Here is a 23,980-nt window from a genome sequence, read left to right as displayed (position 1 = left end):
TTCTCCTGACTTCCTTCTCTACTGTGTTTCTCCTGACGTTCTTCTCTCTCTACTGTGTTTCTCCTGACTTCCTTCTCTACTGTGTTTCTCCTGACTTCCTTCTCTACTGTGTTTCTACTGATGTTCTTCTCTCTCTACTGTGTTTCTCCTGACTTCCTTCTCTACTGTTTCTCCTGACTTCCTTCTCTACTGTGTTTCTCCTGACGTTCTTCTCTACTGTGTTTCTCCTGTCGTTCTTCTCTCTCTACTGTGTTTCTCCTGACTTCCTTCTCTCTCTGTGTTTCTCCTGATGTCCTTCTCTCTCTGTGTTTCTCCTGATGTCCTTCTCTACTGTGTTTCTCCTGACTTCCTTCTCTACTGTGTTTCTACTGATGTTCTTCTCTCTCTACTGTGTTTCTCCTGACTTCCTTCTCTACTGTGTTTCTCCTGACTTCCTTCTCTACTGTGTTTCTCCTGACGTTCTTCTCTCTCTCTACTGTGTTTCTCCTGACTTCCTTCTCTCTCTGTGTTTCTCCTGATGTTCTTCTCTCTCTACTGTGTTTCTCCTGACGTCCTTCTCTCTCTGTGTTTCTCCTGACTTCCTTCTCTACTGTGTTTCTCCTGACTTCCTTCTCTACTGTGTTTCTCCTGACGTTCTTCTCTCTCTACTGTGTTTCTCCTGACTTCCTTCTCTACTGTGTTTCTCCTGACTTCCTTCTCTACTGTGTTTCTACTGACGTTCTTCTCTACTGTGTTTCTCCTGATGTCCTTCTCTACTGTGTTTCTCCTGATGTCCTTCTCTACTGTGTTTCTCCTGATGTCCTTCTCTACTGTGTTTCTCCTGACGTCCTTCTCTACTGTGTTTCTCCTGACTTCCTTCTCGACTGTGTTTCTCCTGACTTCCTTCTCTACTGTGTTTCTCCTGACTTCCTTCTCGACTGTGTTTCTCCTCACTTCCTTCTCGACTGTGTTTCTCCTGACTTCCTTCTCTACTGTGTTTCTCCTGACTTCCTCCTCTCTGGGGTGGGGTTTGGGGTAGGAGGTGGGGTCTGAGGTGGGATCTGAGGTAGTAGGTAGCGTCTGAGGTTTTACACAACCTCCGTCCTCCCCCCTATTACACACCCTCCGAAGTGTTACTAGTGATTTCCTCTACCTCATCTCAGTTTAAATATCTTTAATGTGCTTCCCTATGGACCGCCATCCAGCTTGCCGGATATCCCAGAGTCCCCAGCCCGTTTCTGAGATCTGAGATGAAACTCTCCTTTTAATGAAGCTAGAGTTATGTGTCCGCCAGCCCTGGGAGCCGACGGCGTTGGTGAGGAGAAGTGGCTGTGGTCTCTTCTCTTCCCAGGGGGTTGGCACTGCAGTCGTGGGACTTTGTCACAGGCAGGAGGACAGCTTGAGAAAATAGGGAGATGAAATGACCTGAGAGAGATATCGTCTGCAGTGCCTCCTCTCTAAACTTGTAGTGGTCAGATAAACAGAGGTAAGAGCCTTGTGGAGCCCCTCTCCTCTCCTCTCCTCATCCGCCTCACTCTCACGATGATTTATTCTCACCTCCTGTCATTTGTCTTGCTGATCATTGCTGAGTGTTGGCGCTGCAGGTGTACAGATTTGTAACTCCTGGCGAGGCCTGTTTAAATAAGATCAGAGGACTGAACCCTGATAGGTTGATACCCAGAAGATGGGTATCTATCACCTTCAGTGTCCAGAGGATGGAATGATTCAAGTTACAGACAGAAAAGAGGAGGAAGATGAGAGGGGGTTGAGTTTGAGGAGGGGGTCCCTTATGTCTCAGTTGGTAGAGCATGGCAACGACAGGGGTTGAGTTTGAGGAGGCTGTCCCTTATGGCTCAGTTGGTAGAGCATGTCAACGACAGGGGTTGAGTTTGAGGAGGCTGTCCCTTATGGCTCAGTTGGTAGAGCATGGCAACGACAGGGGTTGAGTTTGAGCAGGGGGTCCCTTATGGCTCAGTTGGTAGAGCATGGCAACGACAGGGTTGTGGGTTTAGATTCCCACCGGGGACCAGTATGAAAATGTTTGCACTCATTACTTTAAGTCTCTCTGGATAAGAAGGTCTGCTAAATGACTCAAATGTACATGAATCAGAAGAGAGCAGAGGAGGGGGTGGAGGAGGAGGCGGAACAGGGAGAGGAGGCGGAACAGGGAGAGGAGGCGGAACAGGGAGAGGAGGCGGAACAGGGAGAGGAGGCGGAACAGGGAGAGGAGGCGGAACAGGGAGAGGAGGCGGAACAGGGAGAGGAGGCGGAACAGGGAGAGGAGGCGGAGCCGGAAGGCGGAACAGGGAGAGGAGCGGAACAGGGAGAGGAGGCGGAACAGGGAGAGGAGGCGGAACAGGGAGAGGAGGCGGAACAGGGAGAGGAGGCGGAACAGAGAGAGGAGGCGGAACCGGGAGAGGAGGAGGAACCGGGAGAGGAGGCGGAACAGGGAGAGGAGGCGGAACCGAGAGAGGAGGCGGAACCGGGAGAGGAGGCGGAACAGGGAGAGGAGGCGGAACCGAGAGAGGAGGAGGGACAGGGAGAGGAGGCGGAACAGGGAGAGGAGGCGGAACAGGGAGAGGGAGGCGGAACAGGGAGAGGAGGCGGAACCGGGAGAGGAGGCGGAACCGAGAGAGGAGGAGGGACCGGGAGAGGAGGCGGAACCGAGAGAGGAGGCGGAACCGAGAGAGGAGGAGGAACCGAGAGAGGAGGAGGGACAGGGAGAGGAGGCGGAACCGAGAGAGGAGGAGGGACAGGGAGAGGAGGAGGGACAGGGAGAGGAGGCGGGAGGAGTTATTAGGATTTTTAAAATGAATACATGTTTTATTGAACCTTTATTCAACTAGGCAAGTCTGTTAATAACACACTGATTTACAATGACGGTCAGCAGGGAACAGTGGGGTTAACTGCCTTGTTCAGGGGAACAGTGGGTTAACTGCCTTGTTCAGGGGCAGAACGACAGATTTGGACCTTGTCAGCTCAGGGATTCGATCTAGCAGCCTTTCAGGTTACTGGCCCAACGCTCTAACCACTAGGCTACCTACTCTACTAACCACTAGACTACCTTCTCTAACCACTAGGCTACCTGCTCTAACCACTAGGCTACCTGCTCTAACTACTAGGCTACCTGCTCTAACCACTAGACTACCTGCTCTAACCACTAGGCTACCTGCTCTAACCACTAGGCTACCTGCTCTAACTACTAGGCTACCTGCTCTAACTACTAGGCTACCTGCTCTAACCACTAGACTACCTGCTCTAACCACTAGGCTACCTACTCTACTAACCACTAGGCTACCTGCTCTAACCACTAGGCTACCTGCTCTAACCACTAGGCTACCTGCTCTAACCACTAGGCTACCTGCTCTAACTACTAGGCTACCTGCTCTAACTACTAGGCTACCTGCTCTAACCACTAGGCTACCTGCTCTAACCACTAGGCTACCTGCTCTAACCACTAGACTACCTGCTCTAACCACTAGGCTACCTGCTGGTTACTGGCCCAATGCTCTAACCACTAGGCTACCTGCTCTAACCACTAGGTTACCTGCTCTATCCACTAGGCTACCTGCTCTAACCACTAGGCTACCTGCTGGTTACTGGCCCAACGCTCTAACCACTAGGCTACCTGCTCTAAACCACTAGGTTACCTGCTCTAACCACTAGGCTACCTGCTGGTAACTGGCCCAACGCTCTAACCACTAGGCTACCTGCTCTAACCACTAGGCTACCTGCTCTAACCACTAGGCTACCTGCTCTAACCACTAGGCTACCTGCTCTAACCACTAGGCTACCTGCCGATCAGCAGGGAGGCTGGGGACCAGGTAGCCTCACCAGTCAGGGCTCATCTGTGATGGATGTAATTTACTACTGAGCTGTGTGTTTGCAGACAAGACTGGATCAAGAGCCTGTCAGGGCCAAATTGCTTTCTCCTGCTTGAGAGAGAGTAGGCTACAGTAGTGCTTTCAACAGTGGGTGGACTCAGTCTCCATCACTGACGAGATATATTTCTCCTGCAGCTCAGTATGTGATGTGTCTCCTCCATCTAAAACAGAGAATGTGCTTCACTTCCTATTTAACTTTTGTGATTTCATTCATTCAATACAATGACTCTCTCCTCCATCTCTCCTCTCCATCTCTCCTCTCCATCTCTCCTCTCCATCTCTCCTCTCCATCTATCCTCTCCCTCTCTCCTCTCCATCTCTCCTCTCCATCTCTCCTCTCCATCTCTCTCCTCTCCATCTCTCCTCTCCCTCTCTCCTCTCCCTCTCTCCTCTCCCTCTCTCCTCTCCCTCTCTCCTCTCCCTCTCTCCTCTCCATCTCTCCTCTCTCCTCTCCCTCTCTCCTCTCCCTCTCTCCTCTCCATCTCTCCTCTCCATCTCTCCTCTCTCCTCTCCATCTCTCCTCTCCATCTCTCCTCTCCATCTCTCCTCTCCATCTCTCTCCTCCATCTCTCCTCTCCATCTCTCCTCTCCATCTCTCTCCTCCATCTCTCCTCTCCATCTCTCTCCTCTCATCTCTCTCCTCCATCTCTCTCCTCTCATCTCTCTCCTCTCATCTCTCTCCTCCCCATCTCTCCTCCCCATCTCTCCTCCCATCTCTCCTCTCCATCTCTCCGCTCCATCTCTCCGCTCCATCTCTTCCGCTCCATCTCTCCGCTCCATCTCTCCGCTCCATCTCTCCGCTCCATCTCTCCGCTCCATCTCTCCGCTCCATCTCTCCGCTCCTCTCATCTCTCCTCTCCATCTCTCTCCTCTCCATCTCTCTCCTCTCCATCTCTCTCCTCTCATCTCTCTCCTCTCCATCTCTCCTCTCCATCTCTCCTCTCCATCTCTCCTCTCCATCTCTCCTCTCCATCTCTCCTCTCCATCTCTCTCCTCTCCATCTCTCTCCTCTCCATCTCTCCTCCCCATCTCTCCGCTCCATCTCTCCTCTCCTCTCATCTCTCTCCTCTCCATCTCTCTCCTCCCCATCTCTCCTCCCCATCTCTCCTCTCCATCTCTCCTCTCCATCTCTCCTCTCATCTCTCCTCTCCATCTTTATCTGAATTTATTATGGTCCCAAGACCCACAACTGTTCTGCCTGCGGCTATGGAATCCTAACCTGTTCACCGGACGTGCTACCTGTCCCAGATCTATTATTTGACCATGCTGGTCATTTATGAACATTTGAACATCTTGGTCATGTTCTGTTATAATCTCCACCCGGCACAGCCAGAAGAGGACTGGCCACCCCACATAGCCTGGTTCCTCTCTAGGTTTCTTCCTAGGTGTTGGCCTTTCTAGGGAGTTTTTCCTAGCCACCGTGCTTCTACACCTGCATTGCTTGCTGTTTGGGGTTTTAGGCTGGGTTTCTGTACAGCACTTTGAGATATCAGCTGATGTACGAAGGGCTTTATAAATACATTTGATTTGATTGTCCTGAGTGATGCCAACAAGTCTTCAGCATAACACAGCTTCATACATCGAGATGAATGTTTTAACAAGCTCTACCAGTTAAAAAATCCCTCCAAGGTGGACTGTCTGCCTGTCTGCCTGTCTGCCTGTCTGCCTGTCTGCCTGTCTGCCTGTCTGCCTGTCTGCCTGTCTGCCTGTCTGCCTGCCTGTCTGCCTGTCTGCCTGTCTGCCGTGCTGTCTGCCGTGCTGTCTGTCTGTCTGCCGTGCTGTCTGCCGTGCTGTCTGCCGTGCTGTCTGCCTGTCTGCCTGTCTGCCGTGCTGTCTGTCTGTCTGCCGTGCTGTCTGCCGTGCTGTCTGCCGTGCTGTCTGTCTGTCTGCCGTGCTGTCTGCCGTGCTGTCTGCCGTGCTGTCTGCCGTGCTGTCTGCCGTGCTGTCTGCCGTGCTGTCTGTCTGTCTGCCTGTCTGCCGTGCTGCTGCTCTCTGGTACATGAACCTAATCATATCCACTTAGACATTAATTCATCTTCCTTGGGATTCTGAACGCTTTTTGGCGGACATTTTGATCAAACATTTGTTATTTTAAACTAACTGAGATATACTGGGGGAGTTATGCTAATGACGATCTTGATCACCTATCTAGTGTAGAGGCCGTCTGGCGTGGAGGCCATCTAGCGTAGAAAACCTGTCTTCCTGTTCCTCTCATTCTACAAGGTTTGTGTCAGTTGTTGTTGAATAGAGCTGACATCTTTCCTCTAAAAGTCAGGCTGTCATTGTAAATCACAGTTAGATGTGAATAAAGGTGAAACAACATCTGTCTGTCCTCTCTTCTGTCTGTTATGTCTCGTATAGTGGATCTGTTGGGTCTGTCTTCTGTCTGTTATGTCTCGTATAGTGGATCTGTTGGGTCTGTCTTCTGTCTGTTATGTCTCGTATAGTGGATCTGTTGGGTCTGTTGTAGTAACATCTGTCTGTCCTCTCTTCTGTCTGTTATGTCTCGTATAGTGGATCTGTTGGGTCTGTTATGTCTCGTATAGTGGATCTGTTGGGTCTGTTATGTCTCGTATAGTGGGTCTGTTGGGTCTGTTATGTCTCGTATAGTGGATCTGTTGGGTCTGTTATGTCTCGTATAGTGGGTCTGTTGGGTCTGTTATGTCTCGTATAGTGGGTCTGTTGGGTCTGTTATGTCTCGTATAGTGGATCTGTTGGGTCTGTCTTCTGTCTGTTATGTCTCGTATAGTGGGTCTGTTGGGTCTGTTATGTCTCGTATAGTGGGTCTGTTGGGTCTGTTATGTCTCGTATAGTGGGTCTGTTGGGTCTGTTATGTCTCGTATAGTGGGTCTGTTGGGTCTGTTGTAGTAACATCTGTCTGTCCTCTCTTCTGTCTGTTATGTCTCGTATAGTGGGTCTGTTGGGTCTGTTATGTCTCGTATAGTGGATCTGTTGGGTCTGTTATGTCTCGTATAGTGGATCTGTTATGTCTCGTATAGTGGATCTGTTGGGTCTGTTATGTCTCGTATAGTGGATCTGTTGGGTCTGTTATGTCTCGTATAGTGGATCTGTTGGGTCTGTTATGTCTCGTATAGTGGGTCTGTTGGGTCTGTTATGTCTCGTATAGTGGGTCTGTTGGGTCTGTTATGTCTCGTATAGTGGATCTGTTGGGTCTGTTATGTCTCGTATAGTGGGTCTGTTGGGTCTGTTATGTCTCGTATAGTGGATCTGTTGGGTCTGTCTTCTGTCTGTTATGTCTCGTATAGTGGGTCTGTTGGGTCTGTTATGTCTCGTATAGTGGGTCTGTTGGGTCTGTTATGTCTCGTATAGTGGATCTGTTGGGTCTATTATGTCTCGTATAGTGGGTCTGTTGGGTCTGTTATGTCTCGTATAGTGGGTCTGTTGGGTCTGTTATGTCTCGTATAGTGGATCTGTTGGGTCTATTATGTCTCGTATAGTGGGTCTGTTGGGTCTGTTATGTCTCGTATAGTGGGTCTGTTGGGTCTGTTATGTCTCGTATAGTGGATCTGTTGGGTCTGTCTTCTGTCTGTTATGTCTCGTATAGTGGGTCTGTTGGGTCTGTTATGTCTCGTATAGTGGGTCTGTTGGGTCTGTTATGTCTCGTATAGTGGGTCTGTTGGGTCTGTTGTAGTAACATCTGTCTGTCCTCTCTTCTGTCTGTTATGTCTCGTATAGTGGATCTGTTGGGTCTGTTATGTCTCGTATAGTGGATCTGTTGGGTCTGTCTTCTTTCTGTTATGTCTCGTATAGTGGGTCTGTTGGGTCTGTTATGTCTCGTATAGTGGGTCTGTTGGGTCTGTTATGTCTCGTATAGTGGGTCTGTTGGGTCTGTTATGTCTCGTATAGTGGATCTGTTGGGTCTGTTATGTCTCGTATAGTGGGTCTGTTGGGTCTGTTATGTCTCGTATAGTGGGTCTGTTATGTCTCGTATAGTGGATCTGTTGGGTCTGTTATGTCTCGTATAGTGGGTCTGTTGGGTCTGTTATGTCTCGTATAGTGGGTCTGTTGGGTCTGTTATGTCTCGTATAGTGGATCTGTTGGGTCTGTCTTCTGTCTGTTATGTCTCGTATAGTGGGTCTGTTGGGTCTGTTATGTCTCGTATAGTGGATCTGTTGGGTCTGTTATGTCTCGTATAGTGGGTCTGTTGGGTCTGTTATGTCTCGTATAGTGGATCTGTTGGGTCTGTTATGTCTCGTATAGTGGATCTGTTGGGTCTGTTATGTCTCGTATAGTGGATCTGTTGGGTCTGTTATGTCTCGTATAGTGGGTCTGTTGTAGTAACATCTGTCTGTCCTCTCTTCTGTCTGTTATGTCTCGTATAGTGGGTCTGTTGGGTCTGTTGTAGTAACATCTGTCTGTCCTCTCTTCTGTCTGTTATGTCTCTTATAGTGGATCTGTTGGGCCTGCTGAAGTGGCGCTCCAACACCAGCCTCCTACAGCAGAACCTCCGACAGCTGATGAAGGTCGAGGGAGGAGAGGTCGTCAAGGTGAGAGGTCAAAGTTCATAGGTAACACAATATGACCCATTAGGAGTTTTTTAAAATTATTTTTAAATGTTTTACCATTTGAGGTCACCTGACCATTTGAGGTCACCTGACCATTTGAGGTCACCTGACCATTTGAGGTCACCTGACCATTTGAGGTCACCTGACCAAGAAAGCAGCTGGGAACCCTGAGTTCTAGAGGAATGGTTTGTATGCTCCTGTATAGAGGTTCCATTTTAGTATCTCGCCCTTGATCAGTGTTGACAAGGCTCACTGTTATACCTTGGCAGTCTTCCTCCCTGTAAATTCACATTCACATTTTTGGAATAAACTATACTATCAGTCTAATGACTGCTGTCTCAGGAAACATGTCCCCTTTACGGTTGTGTGGTCTGGGGTTTCGCTCACCAACCAAGAATTCACAAAATGGGACAAAAGTCAAATTGAGAATTTGAATCCAGAATTGTGCAACCAAAAGAAAATAGAAAATATCCGTATTGTTAGGTTCTAAATTAACAAGAGGAAGAACTACCGGACAAATATGAAACGCTCAAACCAAGTTTATCCACCCAACGGGATGCTGAACAGACAGACCTGTTCTCAACAGCACCAGTATATAGAAACGCTCAAACCAAGTTTATTCACCCAACGGGATGCTGAACAGACAGACCTGTTCTCAACAATACCAGTATATAGAAACGCTCAAACCAAGTTTATTCACCCAACGGGATGCTGAACAGACAGACCTGTTCTCAACAGCACCAGTATATAGACCCCACTGAAGGTGAAGTGTCCTCCTTTTCTCTGAACATTACGTCTTTGTTGCTAGGCAGAAAGTTAATTGATCTGGGTAATAAACTGTTCCTTCTCCCTTAATGTGATCTGACCTCGGCCCCCATTCCTCACTACTCCACCCTTATCAGTGACCTGACCTCGACCCCCATTCCTCACTACTCCACCCTTATCAGTGACCTGACCTGACCTCGACCCCCATTCCTCACCACTCCACATCTCTCCACCCTTATCAGTGACCTGACCTCGACCCCCATTCCTCACTACTCCACCCTTATCAGTGACCTGACCTCGACCCCCATTCCTCACTACTCCACATCTCTCCACCCTTATCAGTGACCTGACCTCGACCCCCATTCCTCACTACTCCACATCTCTCCACCTTTATCAGTGACCTGCACTGACCTCGACCCCCCATTCCTCACTACTCCAAATCTCTCCACCCTTATCAGGGACCTGCACTGACCTCGACCCCCATTCCTCACTACTCCACATCTCTCCACCCTTATCAGTGACCTGACCTCGACCCCCATTCCTCACTACTCAACATCTCTCCACCCTTATCAGTGACCTGACCTCGGCCCCCATTCCTCACAACTCCACATCTCTCCACCCTTATCACTGACCTGACCTGACCTCGACCCCCATTCCTCACTACTCCACATCTCTCCACCCTTATCACTGACCTGACCCCCATTCCTCACTACTCCACATCTCTCCACCCTTATCACTGACCTTGACCCCCATTCCTCACTACTCCACAGCTCTCCACCCTTATCACTGACCTCGACCCCCATTCCTCACTACTCCACAGCTCTCCACCCTTATCACTGACCTCGACCCCCATTCCTCACTACTCCACATCTCTCCACCCTTATCAGTGACCTGACCTCGGCCCCCATTCCTCACAACTCCACATCTCTCCAACCTTATCAGTGACCTGACCTCGACCCCCATTCCTCACTTCTCCACATCTCTCCACCCTTATCACTGACCTGACCCCCATTCCTCACTACTCCACATCTCTCCACCCTTATCACTGACCTCGACCCCCATTCCTCACTACTCCACAGCTCTCCACCCTTATCACTGACCTCGACCCCCATTCCTCACTACTCCACAGATCTCCACCCTTATCACTGACCTCGACCCCCATTCCTCACTACTCCACATCTCTCCACCCTTATCAGTGACCTGACCTCGACCCCCATTCCTCACTACTCCACAGCTCTCCACCCTTATTAGTGACCTGACCTCGACCCCCATTCCTCACAACTCCACATCTCTCCACCCTTATCAGTGACCTGACCTGACCTCGACCCCCATTCCTCACTACTCCACCCTTATCAGTGACCTGACCTCGACCCCCATTCCTCACTACTCCACATCTCTCCACCCTTATCAGTGACCTGACCTGACCTCGACCCCCATTCCTCACTACTCCACCCTTATCAGTGACCTGACCTCGACCCCCATTCCTCACTACTCCACATCTCTCCACCCTTATCAGTGACCTGACCTCGACCCCCATTCCTCACTACTCCACATCTCTCCACCCTTATCAGTGACCTGCACTGACCTCGACCCCCATTCCTCACTACTCCACATCTCCCCACCCTCATCAGGGACCTGCACTGACCTCGACCCCCATTCCTCACTACTCCACATCTCTCCACCCTTATCAGTGACCTGACCTGACCTCGACCCCCATTCCTCACTACTCCACCCTTATCAGTGACCTGACCTCGACCCCCATTCCTCACTACTCCACATCTCTCCACCCTTATCAGTGACCTGACCTCGACCCCCATTCCTCACTACTCCACATCTCTCCACCCTTATCAGTGACCTGCACTGACCTCGACCCCCATTCCTCACTACTCCACATCTCTCCACCCTTATCAGTGACCTGACCTCGGCCCCCATTCCTCACAACTCCACATCTCTCCAACCTTATCAGTGACCTGACCTGACCTCGACCCCCATTCCTCACTTCTCCACATCTCTCCACCCTTATCACTGACCTCGACCCCCATTCCTCACTACTCCACAGCTCTTCACCCTTATCACTGACCTCGACCCCCATTCCTCACTACTCCACAGATCTCCACCCTTATCACTGACCTCGACCCCCATTCCTCACTACTCCACATCTCTCCACCCTTATCAGTGACCTGACCTCGACCCCCATTCCTCACTACTCCACAGCTCTCCACCCTTATCACTGACCTGACCCCCATTCCTCACTACTCCACATCTCTCCACCCTTATCACTGACCTCGGCCCCCATTCCTCACTACTCCACAGCTCTCCACCCTTATCACTGACCTGACCCCCATTCCTCACTACTCCACAGCTCTCCACCCTTATCAGTGACCTGACCTGACCTCGACCCCCATTCCTCACTACTCCACCCTTATCAGTGACCTGACCTCGACCCCCATTCCTCACTACTCCACATCTCTCCACCCTTATCAGGGACCTGCACTGACCTCGACCCCCATTCCTCACTACTCCACATCTCTCCACCCTTATCAGTGACCTGACCTGACCTCGACCCCCATTCCTCACTACTCCACCCTTATCAGTGACCTGACCTGACCTCGACCCCCATTCCTCACCACTCCACATCTCTCCACCCTTATCAGTGACCTGACCTCGACCCCCATTCCTCACTATTACACATCTCTCCACCCTTATCAGTGACCTGCACTGACCTCGACCCCCATTCCTCACTACTCCACATCTCTCCACCCTTATCAGTGACCTGACCTGACCTCGACCCCCATTCCTCACTACTCCACATCTCTCCACCCTTATCAGTGACCTGACCTCGGCCCCCATTCCTCACAACTCCACATCTCTCCACCCTTATTACTGACCTGACCTGACCTCGACCCCCATTCCTCACTACTCCACATCTCTCCACCCTTATCACTGACCTGACCCCCATTCCTCACTACTCCACATCTCTCCACCCTTATCACTGACCTTGTCCCCCATTCCTCACTACTCCACAGCTCTCCACCCTTATCACTGACCTCGACCCCCATTCCTCACTACTCCACAGCTCTCCACCCTTATCACTGACCTCGACCCCCATTCCTCACTACTCCACATCTCTCCACCCTTATCAGTGACCTGACCTCAGCCCCCATTCCTCACTACTCCACATCTCTCCACCCTTATCAGTGACCTGACCTGACCTCGGCCCCCATTCCTCACTACTCCACATCTCTCCACCCTTATCAGTGACCTGACCTCGGCCCCCATTCCTCACAACTCCACATCTCTCCAACCTTATCAGTGACCTGACCTGACCTCGACCCCCATTCCTCACTACTCCACATCTCTCCACCCTTATCACTGACCTCGACCCCCATTCCTCACTACTCCACAGCTCTCCACCCTTATCACTGACATCGACCCCCATTCCTCACTACTCCACATCTCTCCACCCTTATCAGTGACCTGACCTGACCTCGACCCCCATTTCTCACTACTCCACCCTTATCAGTGACCTGACCTGACCTCGACCCCCATTCCTCACCACTCCACATCTCTCCACCCTTATCAGTGACCTGACCTCGACCCCCATTCCTCACTATTACACATCTCTCCACCCTTATCAGTGACCTGCACTGACCTCGACCCCCATTCCTCACTACTCCACATCTCTCCACCCTTATCAGTGACCTGACCTCGGCCCCCATTCCTCACAACTCCACATCTCTCCAACCTTATCAGTGACCTGACCTGACCTCGACCCCCATTCCTCACTACTCCACATCTCTCCACCCTTATCACTGACCTCGACCCCCATTCCTCACTACTCCACAGCTCTCCACCCTTATCACTGACCTCGACCCCCATTCCTCACTACTCCACAGCTCTCCACCCTTATCACTGACCTCGACCCCCATTCTTCACTACTCCACAGATCTCCACCCTTATCACTGACCTCGACCCCCATTCCTCACTACTCCACATCTCTCCACCCTTATCAGTGACCTGACCTCGACCCCCATTCCTCACTACTCCACAGCTCTCCACCCTTATCACTGACCTGACCCCCATTCCTCACTACTCCACATCTCTCCACCCTTATCACTGACCTCGGCCCCCATTCCTCACTACTCCACAGCTCTCCACCGTTATCACTGACCTGACCCCCATTCCTCACTACTCCACAGCTCTCCACCCTTATTAGTGACCTGACCTCGACCCCCATTCCTCACAACTCCACATCTCTCCACCCTTATCAGTGACCTGACCCCCATTCCTCACAACTCCACAGCTCTCCACCCTTATCAAGTGACCTGACCTGACCTTCATTCCTCACTACTCCACATCTCTCCACCATCTCTCCACTCTCTGTTGCACCTTCTTCACAACGCTGTGTGTGTGAAGGGACCATTTCAGGTCGTCAGTGACGTGCACGCCGTGGAACTTGAAGCTTTTGACCCTCTCCGCTGCTGCCCCGTCAATGTGGATGGGGACGTGCTCTTTCTGCTGTCCCCTGTAGTCTACGATCAGCTCCTTGGTTTTGTTGACGTTGAGGGAGAGGTTATTTTCCTGGCACCACTCTGCCAGGGCCCTCACCTCCTCCCAGTAGGATGTCTTGTCAGTGTTGGTAATCAGGCTTAACACTGTTGGCATCAGCAAACGTGATGATTGATTTTACGCCTTTCATGGGTGAACACAGAGTACAGGAATGGGCTGAGCACCCACCCCTGTGGGGCTCCCCTTGTTCAGGATCAGTGTGGCAGAGGTGTTGTTGCCTACCTTCACCTCTTGGGGTCGGCCCGTCAGGAAGTCCAGCACCCAGTTGCACAAGACAGAGTTCAGACACAGGGCCTTGAGCTTAATGATGAGCTTTTGCAATTGAAGTCCTCGGTGTCAGGTATGATGGAGGTGATGTGGTCCTTAACTAGTCTCTCAAAGCACTTCATGGTAATTGAAGTGGGTCCTGGGTGTCAGGTAGGATGGCGGTGATGTGGTCCTTAACTAGCCTCTCAAAGCACTTCATGATGATTTTTCTGTAAAACACTCCAGCCAGCTAGTCTGCTCATGCTCTGGGGACTCGTGTGCAGCGGGGGCCCGTGACAGTGGCTAGATGTGGTTTTCCTGGAAGCGAGGCATCGGTGTCTGCGAGCTGGTTGGCTTTGCCTTTTTATAATCGGTGATTGTCTGGAGTCCCTGCTACATACGTCTTTCGTCTGAGCCGTTGAATTGCGACTCCACTTTGTCCCTGTACTGTCGTTTAGCCTCTGTGATTGCCTTACGGAGCCTAATGGAGGTCATAGCTGGTCTGTTTGTACACGTCCATGTTCCTAGTCACCATGCCATGGTTAAATTTGCACTTTCAGTTTTTCACAAATGCTGCCGTCTCGTAATGGTTTGGATCTTTTGTAATCGTCACAGTGGTAACAACATCCTCCATGCAGGTAGCCTAGTGGTTAGAGCGTGATCAAGCATATCTTCTGATTGGTCAGACCAACGTTGAACAGTCCTCACCATGGGTTCTACCTGCTCAATTCTCTGCGTATAGGTGGGGAGGAGCAGAATGGAGGCGTGATCTGATTTGCAGAAGGGAGGGCGGGTGGCAATGATCCAGAGTCTGTGATGCGCGTGTAGCACAGAGGATGTGTTTAGAAATGTGTTGACATTTTCCTAAGATTTCCTTTTATTAAAGGCCCCAGCTACAATACATTTGATGTCAGCAGTTTCCAGTTTGCACATAGGCAGTAATGATTACCAAAGAAAATTATCTTGGGAGGTAATGTGGTCGGCATTTGATGGTGAGCTGTTCCAGATCGGGAGAACAAAAAGGACATCCTGTACGTTACCAAAATCACAACATGAGTTGTTAATCATAAATCGAATCCCTCCATCTTTCTTTTTCCCGGAGAGTTGATTCTTCCTGTCCTCTCGATGGACGGAGAACCCCGCGGGCTGAATGGAGGGGGACAATAAATCCAGAAGAGAGCCATGATTCCGTTAAACAGAGTATGTTACAGTCCCCGATGTCTCTCTGGAAGGTGATCCTCGCCCTGAGCTCGTATACATTATTGTCCAGGGACCGAGTAATATAGCGAGTCATATCCTCGGAAGCAGTGGATAAGCACGCCACCCGAGTCTGACTAGGGGATGGGAATGAATGAATAGACAGATGATGAGAATGAATGAATAGACAGACGATGGGAATGAATGAATAGACAGACAATGAGAATGAATGAATAGACAGACAATGAGAATGAATGAATAGACAGATGATGAGAATGAATGAATAGACAGACGATGGGAATGAATGAATAGACAGACAATGAGAATGAATGAATAGACAGACAATGAGAATGAATGAATAGACAGACGATGGGAATGAATGAATAGACAAACGATGAGAATGAATGAATAGACAGACGATGGGAATGAATGAATAGACAGACGATGAGAATGAATGTTTATGACACGTGCTTCTCAAATGGCAACCTATTGCCCATATAGTGTACTGCTTTTGGCAGAGCCCTATAATGGAATAGGGCCAATTGCCCATATAGTGTACTGCTTTTGGCAGAGCCCTATAAGGGAATAGGGCCTATTGCCCATATAGTGTACTGCTTTTGGCAGAGCCCTATAAGGGAATAGGGCCTATTGCCCATATAGTGTACTGCTTTTGGCAGAGCCCTATAAGGGAATAGGGCCTATTGCCCATATAGTGTACTGCTTTTGGCAGAGCCCCATAAGGGAATAGGGCCTATTGCCCATATAGTGTACTGCTTTTGGCAGAGCCCTATAAGGGAATAGGGTGCTGTTTGCGACGTGGACTTATATCCTCTCTCTGTTGTAACACGTTGTGTTTCTTGTCGTTGTAGTTTCTGCAGGACACCCTTGATGCCCTGTTTAACATTATGATGGAGAACTCAGACAGTGACACGTTTGACACCCTGGTGTTTGATTCCTTGGTAAGTACAGGTTGTTTTTATAACACACACACACATTAAATATTTGATTTGGTTCTGTTTCGTGTGTTAAGATATTATACTGTTATACCAGACTGTGGCGGTGTGGCCGTATCATACAGCTATGACTCATACACATTACTAATGTATGCGTGTGTTGTCAAAGAGAAAGTTGACATAGATTCACAGTATCCCGTGTGGACAAACAGAATACAGAAAGGTTATCCCAGATTGTCTCTCTGCCTCTGGTCTGCCTCAGGCATTGTGTGGTTTTGAAAAGTTGTCCCAGATTGTCTCTCTGCCTCTGGTCTGCCTCAGGCATTGTGTGGTTTTGAAAAGTTGTCCCACATTGTCTCTCTGCCTCTGGTCTGCCTCAGGCATTGTGTGGTTTGAAAAGTTGTCACAGATTGTCTCTCTGCCTCTGGTCTGCCTCAGGCATTGTGTGGTTTTGAAAAGTTGTCCCAGATTGTCTCTCTGCCTCTGGTCTGCCTCAGGCATTGTGTGGTTTTGAAAAGTTGTCCCAGATTGTCTCTCTGCCTCTGGTCTGCCTCAGGCATTGTGTGGTTTTGAAAAGTTGTCCCAGATTGTCTCTCTGCCTCTGGTCTGCCTCAGGCATTGTGTGGTTTTGAAAAGTTGTCCCAGATTGTCTCTCTGCCTCTGGTCTGCCTCAGGCATTGTGTGGTTTTGAAAAGTTGTCCCAGATTGTCTCTCTGCCTCTGGTCTGCCTCAGGCATTGTGTGGTTTTGAAAGTCTGCTAAATACACACCTTACCACCGTGAAGGAATGTCAGCTATGTGCCAGAGACAAGACAGGTCCTGGGTTAGAGACAACCAGAGGACAGGGACGCCTACCTGTTGGGACGCCTACCTGTTGGGACGCCTACCTGTTGGGACGCCGACCTGTTGGGACGCCGACCTGATGGGACGCCGACCTGTTGGGGGGCCTACCTGTTGGGACCTGTTGGGAGGCCTACCTTTTGGGACCTGTTGGGACACCTACCGTTTGGGTGCGGCGCCTACCTGTTGGGACCTGTTGGGAGGCCTACCTGTTGGGACCTGTTGGGAGGCCTACCTGTTGGGACCTGTTGGGAGGCCTACCTGTTGGGACCTGTTGGGAGGCCTACCTGTTGGGACCTGTTGGGAGGCCTACCTGTTGGGACCTGTTGGGAGGCCTACCTGTTGGGACCTGTTGGGAGGCCTACCTGTTGGGACCTGTTGGGAGGCCTACCTGTTGGGACCTGTTGGGACACCTACCGTTTGGGTGCGGCGCCTACCTGTTGGGACCTGTTGGGAGGCCTACCTGTTGGGACCTGTTGGGACACCTACCGTTTGGGTGTGGCGCCTACCTGTTGGGAGGCCTACCTGTTGGGACCTGTTGGGAGGCCTACCGTTTGGGTGCGGCGCCTACCTGTTGATTCTCAGAATGCATTTAACTACAGCACCGTATTGCATAGTAATAACACATTATATAGTTATGTATAATGTGTATATAATGTGTATGTAACTTATAAACAGCGCTTATAACACATTGTTGTATATAACTTATAAACAGTGCTTATAACACATTGTTGTATATAACTTATAAACAGCGCTTATAACACATTGTTGTATATAACTTATAAACAGTGCTTATAACACATTGTTGTATATAACTTATAAACAGTGCTTATAACACATTGTTGTATATAACTTATAAACAGTGCTTATAACACATTGTTGTATATAACTTATAAACAGTGCTTATAACACATTGTTGTATATAACTTATAAACAGTGCTTATAACACATTGTATAGTTGTGTATATAACTTATAAACAGCGCTTATAACACATTGTTGTATATAACTTATAAACAGCGCTTATAACACATTGTTGTATATAACTTATAAACAGTGCTTATAACACATTGTTGTATATAACTTATAAACAGTGCTTATAACACATTGTTGTATATAACTTATAAACAGCGCTTATAACACATTGTTGTATATAACTTATAAACAGTGCTTATAACACATTGTTGTATATAACTTATAAACAGTGCTTATAACACATTGTTGTATATAACTTATAAACAGCGCTTATAACACATTGTTGTATATAACTTATAAACAGTGCTTATAACACATTGTTGTATATAACTTATAAACAGTGCTTATAACACATTGTTGTATATAACTTATAAACAGTGCTTATAACACATTGTTGTATATAACTTATAAACAGTGCTTATAACACATTGTTGTATATAACTTATAAACAGTGCTTATAACACATTGTATAGTTGTGTATATAACTTATAAACAGCGCTTATAACACATTGTTGTATATAACTTATAAACAGCGCTTATAACACATTGTTGTATATAACTTATAAACAGTGCTTATAACACATTGTTGTATATAACTTATAAACAGTGCTTATAACACATTGTATAGTTGTGTATATAACTTATAAACAGCGCTTATAACACATTGTTGTATATAACTTATAAACAGTGCTTATAACACATTGTATAGTTGTGTATATAACTTATAAACAGCGCTTATAACACATTGTTGTATATAACTTATAAACAGTGCTTATAACACATTGTATAGTTGTGTATATAACTTATAAACAGCGCTTATAACACATTGTTGTATATAACTTATAAACAGCGCTTATAACACATTGTTGTATATAACTTATAAACAGCGCTTATAACACATTGTTGTATATAACTTATAAACAGTGCTTATAACACATTGTAACACTAATTAAATACTTTATGACATACGTAAAATGTGTTTTAATCGATGCTCATTTGCAGTAGTAAGTCTAATAGATAACGTTCCACTTTAATGATTAAAGTATTTGAACCATCAGACTGTAGTCTATACCACAGATAAGTGACATCACAGGGTGGCAGGGTAGCCTAGTGGTTAGAGCGTTGGACTAGTAACCGGAAGGTTGTGAGTTCAAACCCCCGAGCTGACAAGGTACAAATCTGTCGTTCTGCCCCTGAACAGGCAGTTAACCCACTGTTCCCAGGCCGTCATTGAAAATAAGAATGTGTTCTTAACTGACTTGCCTGGTTAAATAAAGGTAAAATAAAATAAAATAAATAAAAAACAGGGTGGATCGTTCGTTGGATATTACATTACACACACACACACACACACCGTGCATGAGATCCAACAGCCCATGTATTTTCCTGCCAGACACAGTCTTAATTACAACATCTCTCTCTAAAGCTGATAGAAGTAGTCGACTAAATAGCTCTACATTAATAGAGATATTTCTCGTACTATATAATATTAAATCATCATCCCAATGTCTTTTTGGAGCTATTTCGTTGATTTGAACTTCTGACGCACCTTTATTGTACGAAGCCTGTATCAGCAACTGTTATGTGATGTGGTTTTGTAATAGTCTACTTTGACTAGGTAATTACCAGTCGAGCCGGCTCCTCTTATCAAGAGAGAAACTACAGAGAGGAAGGACGACTACTGCGTCTTAGATTATCTGGGGGGAAAATAATAGAATAGAGAGAAAATTGGCTTTTCATTATTTCCAATCTCATTTCATTTCCAATCTCTCTCTCCTTTTTTGGTCCATTTTCAATGAAGAAAGAAAAGGTCTAGTTTTGCCTCCCGACTCTTGTGGCCGTACGGTTTGTGTGTTTAATGACTGTGTTTCTGTTTTGATCCTGGCAGGTATTCATAATTGGACTCATTGCAGACAGAAAGTTTCAGCACTTTCACCCCGTCCTTGAGACCTACATTAGGAAGCATTTCAGTGCTACTCTGGCGTACACGTGAGTACAGCTCATTACTGCTGGATAAATATACTGAGTGGACAAAACATTAGGAACACCTGCTCTTTCCTTGACACAGACTGACCAGGTGAATCCAGGTGAAAGATATGATCCCTTATTGATGTCACTTGTTAAATCCACTTCAATCAGTGTAGATGAAGGGGGAGGAGACATGTAGATGAAGGGGAGGAGACATGTATATGAAGGGGAGGAGACGGGTTAAAGAGGGATTTTTAAAACTGGAGACAATTGAGACATGGATTGTGTACATGTACCATTCAGAGGGTGACTGGGCAAGACATGATATTTAGGTGCCTTTGGACGGGGTATGGTAGTAGGTGCCTTTGAACGGGGTATGGTAGTAGGTGCCTTTGGACGGGGTATGGTAGTAGGTGCCTTTGGACGGGGTATGGTAGTAGGTGCCTTTGGACGGGGTATGGTAGTAGGTGCCTTTGGACGAGGTATGGTAGTAGGTGCCTTTGGACGGGGTATGGTAGTAGGTGCCTTTGGACGGGGTATGGTGGTAGGTGCCTTTGGACGGGGTATGGTAGTAGGTGCCTTTGGACGGGGTATGGTAGTAGGTGCCTTTGGACGGGGTATGGTGGTAGGTGCCTTTGGACGGGGTATGGTAGTAGGTGCCTTTGGACGGGGTATGGTAGTAGGTGCCTTTGGACGGGGTATGGTAGTAGGTGCCTTTGGACGGGGTATGTAGTAGGTGCCTTTGAACAGGGTATGGTAGTAGGTGCCTTTGGACGGGGTATGGTAGTAGGTGCCTTTGGACGGGGTATGGTAGTAGGTGCCTTTGGACGGGGTATGGTAGTAGGTGCCTTTGGACGGGGTATGGTAGTAGGTGCCTTTGGACGGGGTATGGTGGTAGGTGCCTTTGGACGGGGTATGGTGGGTAGGTGCCTTTGGACGGGGTATGGTAGTAGGTGCCTTTGGACGGGGTATGGTAGTAGGTGCCTTTGGACGGGGTATGGTGGTAGGTGCCTTTGGACGGGGTATGGTAGTAGGTGCCTTTGGACGGGGTATGGTAGTAGGTGCCTTTGGACGGGGTATGGTAGTAGGTGCCTTTGGACGGGGTATGGTAGTAGGTGCCTTTGGACGGGGTATGGTGGTAGGTGCCTTTGGACGGGGTATGGTGGTAGGTGCCTTTGGACGGGGTATGGTAGTAGGTGCCTTTGGACGGGGTATGGTAGTAGGTGCCTTTGGACGGGGTATGGTAGTAGGTGTCTTTGGACGGGGTATGGTAGTAGGTGCCAGTTGAACGGGGTATGGTAGTAGGTGGCCAGGCGGATCTGGAATCGCAACGCCTGCAGGGTCTTTCCACACTCAACAGTTTCCTGTGATTATCAACGGTCCACCACCCAAAGGACATCCATCCAACTGGACACAACAACGCTGCAGGAAGCAGACCACGGTCCTGAACTACTATGTATATGATGCAGAGAAGTTAAACATCTTACCACTTCCCAGAATGGATGATCAACTGCTTGAATTTGGATTTCACCAGGAAGCAGACCACGGTCCTAAACTACTATGTATATGATGCAGAGAAGTTAAACATCTTACCACTTCCCAGAATGGATGATCAACTGCTTGAATTTGGATTTCACCAGGAAGCAGACCACGGTCCTAAACTACTATGTATATGATGCAGAGAAGTTAAACATCTTACCACTTCCCAGAATGGATGATCAACTGCTTGAATTTGGATTTCACCAGGAAGCAGACCACGGTCCTGAACTACTATGTATATGATGCAGAGAAGTTGCATGTACAGCTATATGAACAGTACGGGCTGTATAGTGTATAAATACACACATCTAAACGTTAAAATGTAATTAATTAATCTAAAGAATGTAATTAAGAAATATATAAATATTAGGGACGAGCAATGTCGGAATGGCATTGACTAAAATACAGTAGAAGATGACCAATGTTTTGAAGAGCTATGTAGAGAATGCAGAAGGTGACAGAACAGCTATGTATGTTTATGTATAATGTGTGTGTGTATATACAGTGCCTTGCGAAAGTATTCGGCCCCATTGAACTTTGCAACCTTTTGCCACATTTCAGGCTTCAAACATAAAGATATAAAACTGTATTTGTTTGTGAAGAATCAACAACAATTGGGACACAATCATGAAGTGGAACGACATTTATTGGATATTTCAAACTTTTTTAACAAATCAAAAACTGAAAAATTGAGAGTGCAAAATTATTCAGCCCCTTTACTTTCAGTGCAGCAAACTCTCTCCAGAAGTTCAGTGAGGATCTCTGAATGATCCAATGTTGACCTAAATGACTAATGATGATAAATACAATCCACCTGTGTGTAATCAAGTCTCCGTATAAATGCACCTGCACTGTGATAGTCTCAGAGGTCCGTTAAATGCGCATAGAGCATCATGAAGAACAAGGAACACACCAGGCTGGTCCGAGATACTGTTGTGAAGAAGTTTAAAGGCGGATTTGGATACAAAAAGATTTCCCAAGCTTTAAACATCCCAAGGAGCACTGTGCAAGCGATAATATTGAAATGGAAGGAGTATCAGACCACTGCAAATCTACCAAGACCTGGCCGTCCCTCTAAACTTTCAGCTCATACAAGGAGAAGACTGATAAGAGATGCAGCCAAGAGGCCCATGATCACTCTGGATGAGGTGGGAGACTCTGTCCATAGGACAACAATCAGTCGTATATACTGCACAAATCTGGCCTTTATGGAAGAGTGGCAAGAAGAAAGCCATTTCTTAAAGATATCCATAAAAAGTGTTGTTTAAAGTTTGCCACAAGCCACCTGGGAGACACACCAAACATGTGGAAGAAGACTTTTTGGCAACAATGCAAAACGTTATGTTTGGCGTAAAAGCAACACAGTTCATCACCCTGAACACACACCATCCCCACTGTCAAACATGGTGGTGGCAGCATCATGGTTTGGGCCTGCTTTTCTTCAGCAGGGACAGGGAAGATGGTTCAAATTGATGGGAAGATGGATGGAGCCAAATACAGGACCATTCTGGAAGAAAACCTGATGGAGTCTGCAAAAGACCTGAGACTGGGATGGAGATTTGTCTTCCAACAAGACAATGATCCAAAACATAAAGCAAAATCTACAATGGAATGGTTCAAAAATAAACATATCCAGGTGTTAGAATGGCCAAGTCAAAGTCCAGACCTGAATCCAATCGAGAATCTGTGGAAAGAACTGAAAACTGCTGTTCACAAATGCTCTCCATCCAACCTCACTGAGCTCGAGCTGTTTTGCAAGGAGGAATGGGAAAACATTTCAGTCTCTCGATGTGCAAAACTGATAGAAATACCCCAAGCGACTTACAGCTGTAATCGCAGCAAAAGGTGGCGCTACAAAGTATTAACTTAAGGGGGCTGAATAATTTTGCACGCCCAATTTTTAAGTTTTTGTTTTGTTAAAAAAGTTTGAAATATCCAATAAATGCCGTTCCACTTCATGATTGTGTCCCACTTGTTGTTGATTCTTCACACAAAAAAATACAGTTTTATATCTTTATGTTTGAAGCCTGAAATGTGGCAAAAGGTCGCAAAGTTCAAGGGGGCCGAATACTTTCGCAAGGCACTGTACCTAGTCAGTTGTACAACATATAAATATGTATGTGTGTATGTTCTTCAGGAAGCTGACCAATGTTTTGAAGAGCTATGTAGAGAATGCACAGAAGGTGACAGAACAGCTATGTATGTATGTATGTACTGTATGTATGTATGTATGTATGTATATAATTATGTATGTGTGTATGTTCTTCAGGAAGCTGACCAAGGTTCTGAAGAACTATGTGGAGAATGCAGAGAAGCTGACGGAACAGCTGCTGAAGGCCATGAAAGCTCTGGAGTACATATTCAAGTTTATAGTGCGTTCCAGGGTCCTCTTCAACCAGTAAGTGTTCACACACACCCCCCTACACACCCCTACATACCCCTACACCCCCTATACCCCCCTACACACCCCTACGCCTCCCTATACCCCCCTACATACCCCTACACACCCCTATACCCCCCTACACACCCCTACACACCCTAC

General features: G+C 47.7%; 1 protein-coding gene across 1 annotated transcript in view; it reads left to right on the top strand.

Moving 5' to 3' along the window:
- LOC116362895 (dedicator of cytokinesis protein 1-like) overlaps window positions 1-23,980 on the top strand; it is a 76,312-nt gene that overhangs the window by 21,935 nt on the left and 30,397 nt on the right. The window contains exons 5-8 of the mRNA XM_031816914.1: window positions 8,274-8,371; window positions 16,036-16,125; window positions 19,820-19,920; window positions 23,708-23,836. Of these exons, the coding sequence (XP_031672774.1) occupies window positions 8,274-8,371; window positions 16,036-16,125; window positions 19,820-19,920; window positions 23,708-23,836 (418 nt within the window). The remainder of the gene's footprint in view (window positions 1-8,273; window positions 8,372-16,035; window positions 16,126-19,819; window positions 19,921-23,707; window positions 23,837-23,980) is intronic.

Source organism: Oncorhynchus kisutch, unplaced genomic scaffold, assembly GCF_002021735.2.
Source record: "Oncorhynchus kisutch isolate 150728-3 unplaced genomic scaffold, Okis_V2 scaffold896, whole genome shotgun sequence".
In the NCBI taxonomy this organism is placed as follows: Eukaryota; Metazoa; Chordata; class Actinopteri; order Salmoniformes; family Salmonidae; genus Oncorhynchus; species Oncorhynchus kisutch.
This window is presented reverse-complemented; position numbering and strand designations above follow the sequence as displayed.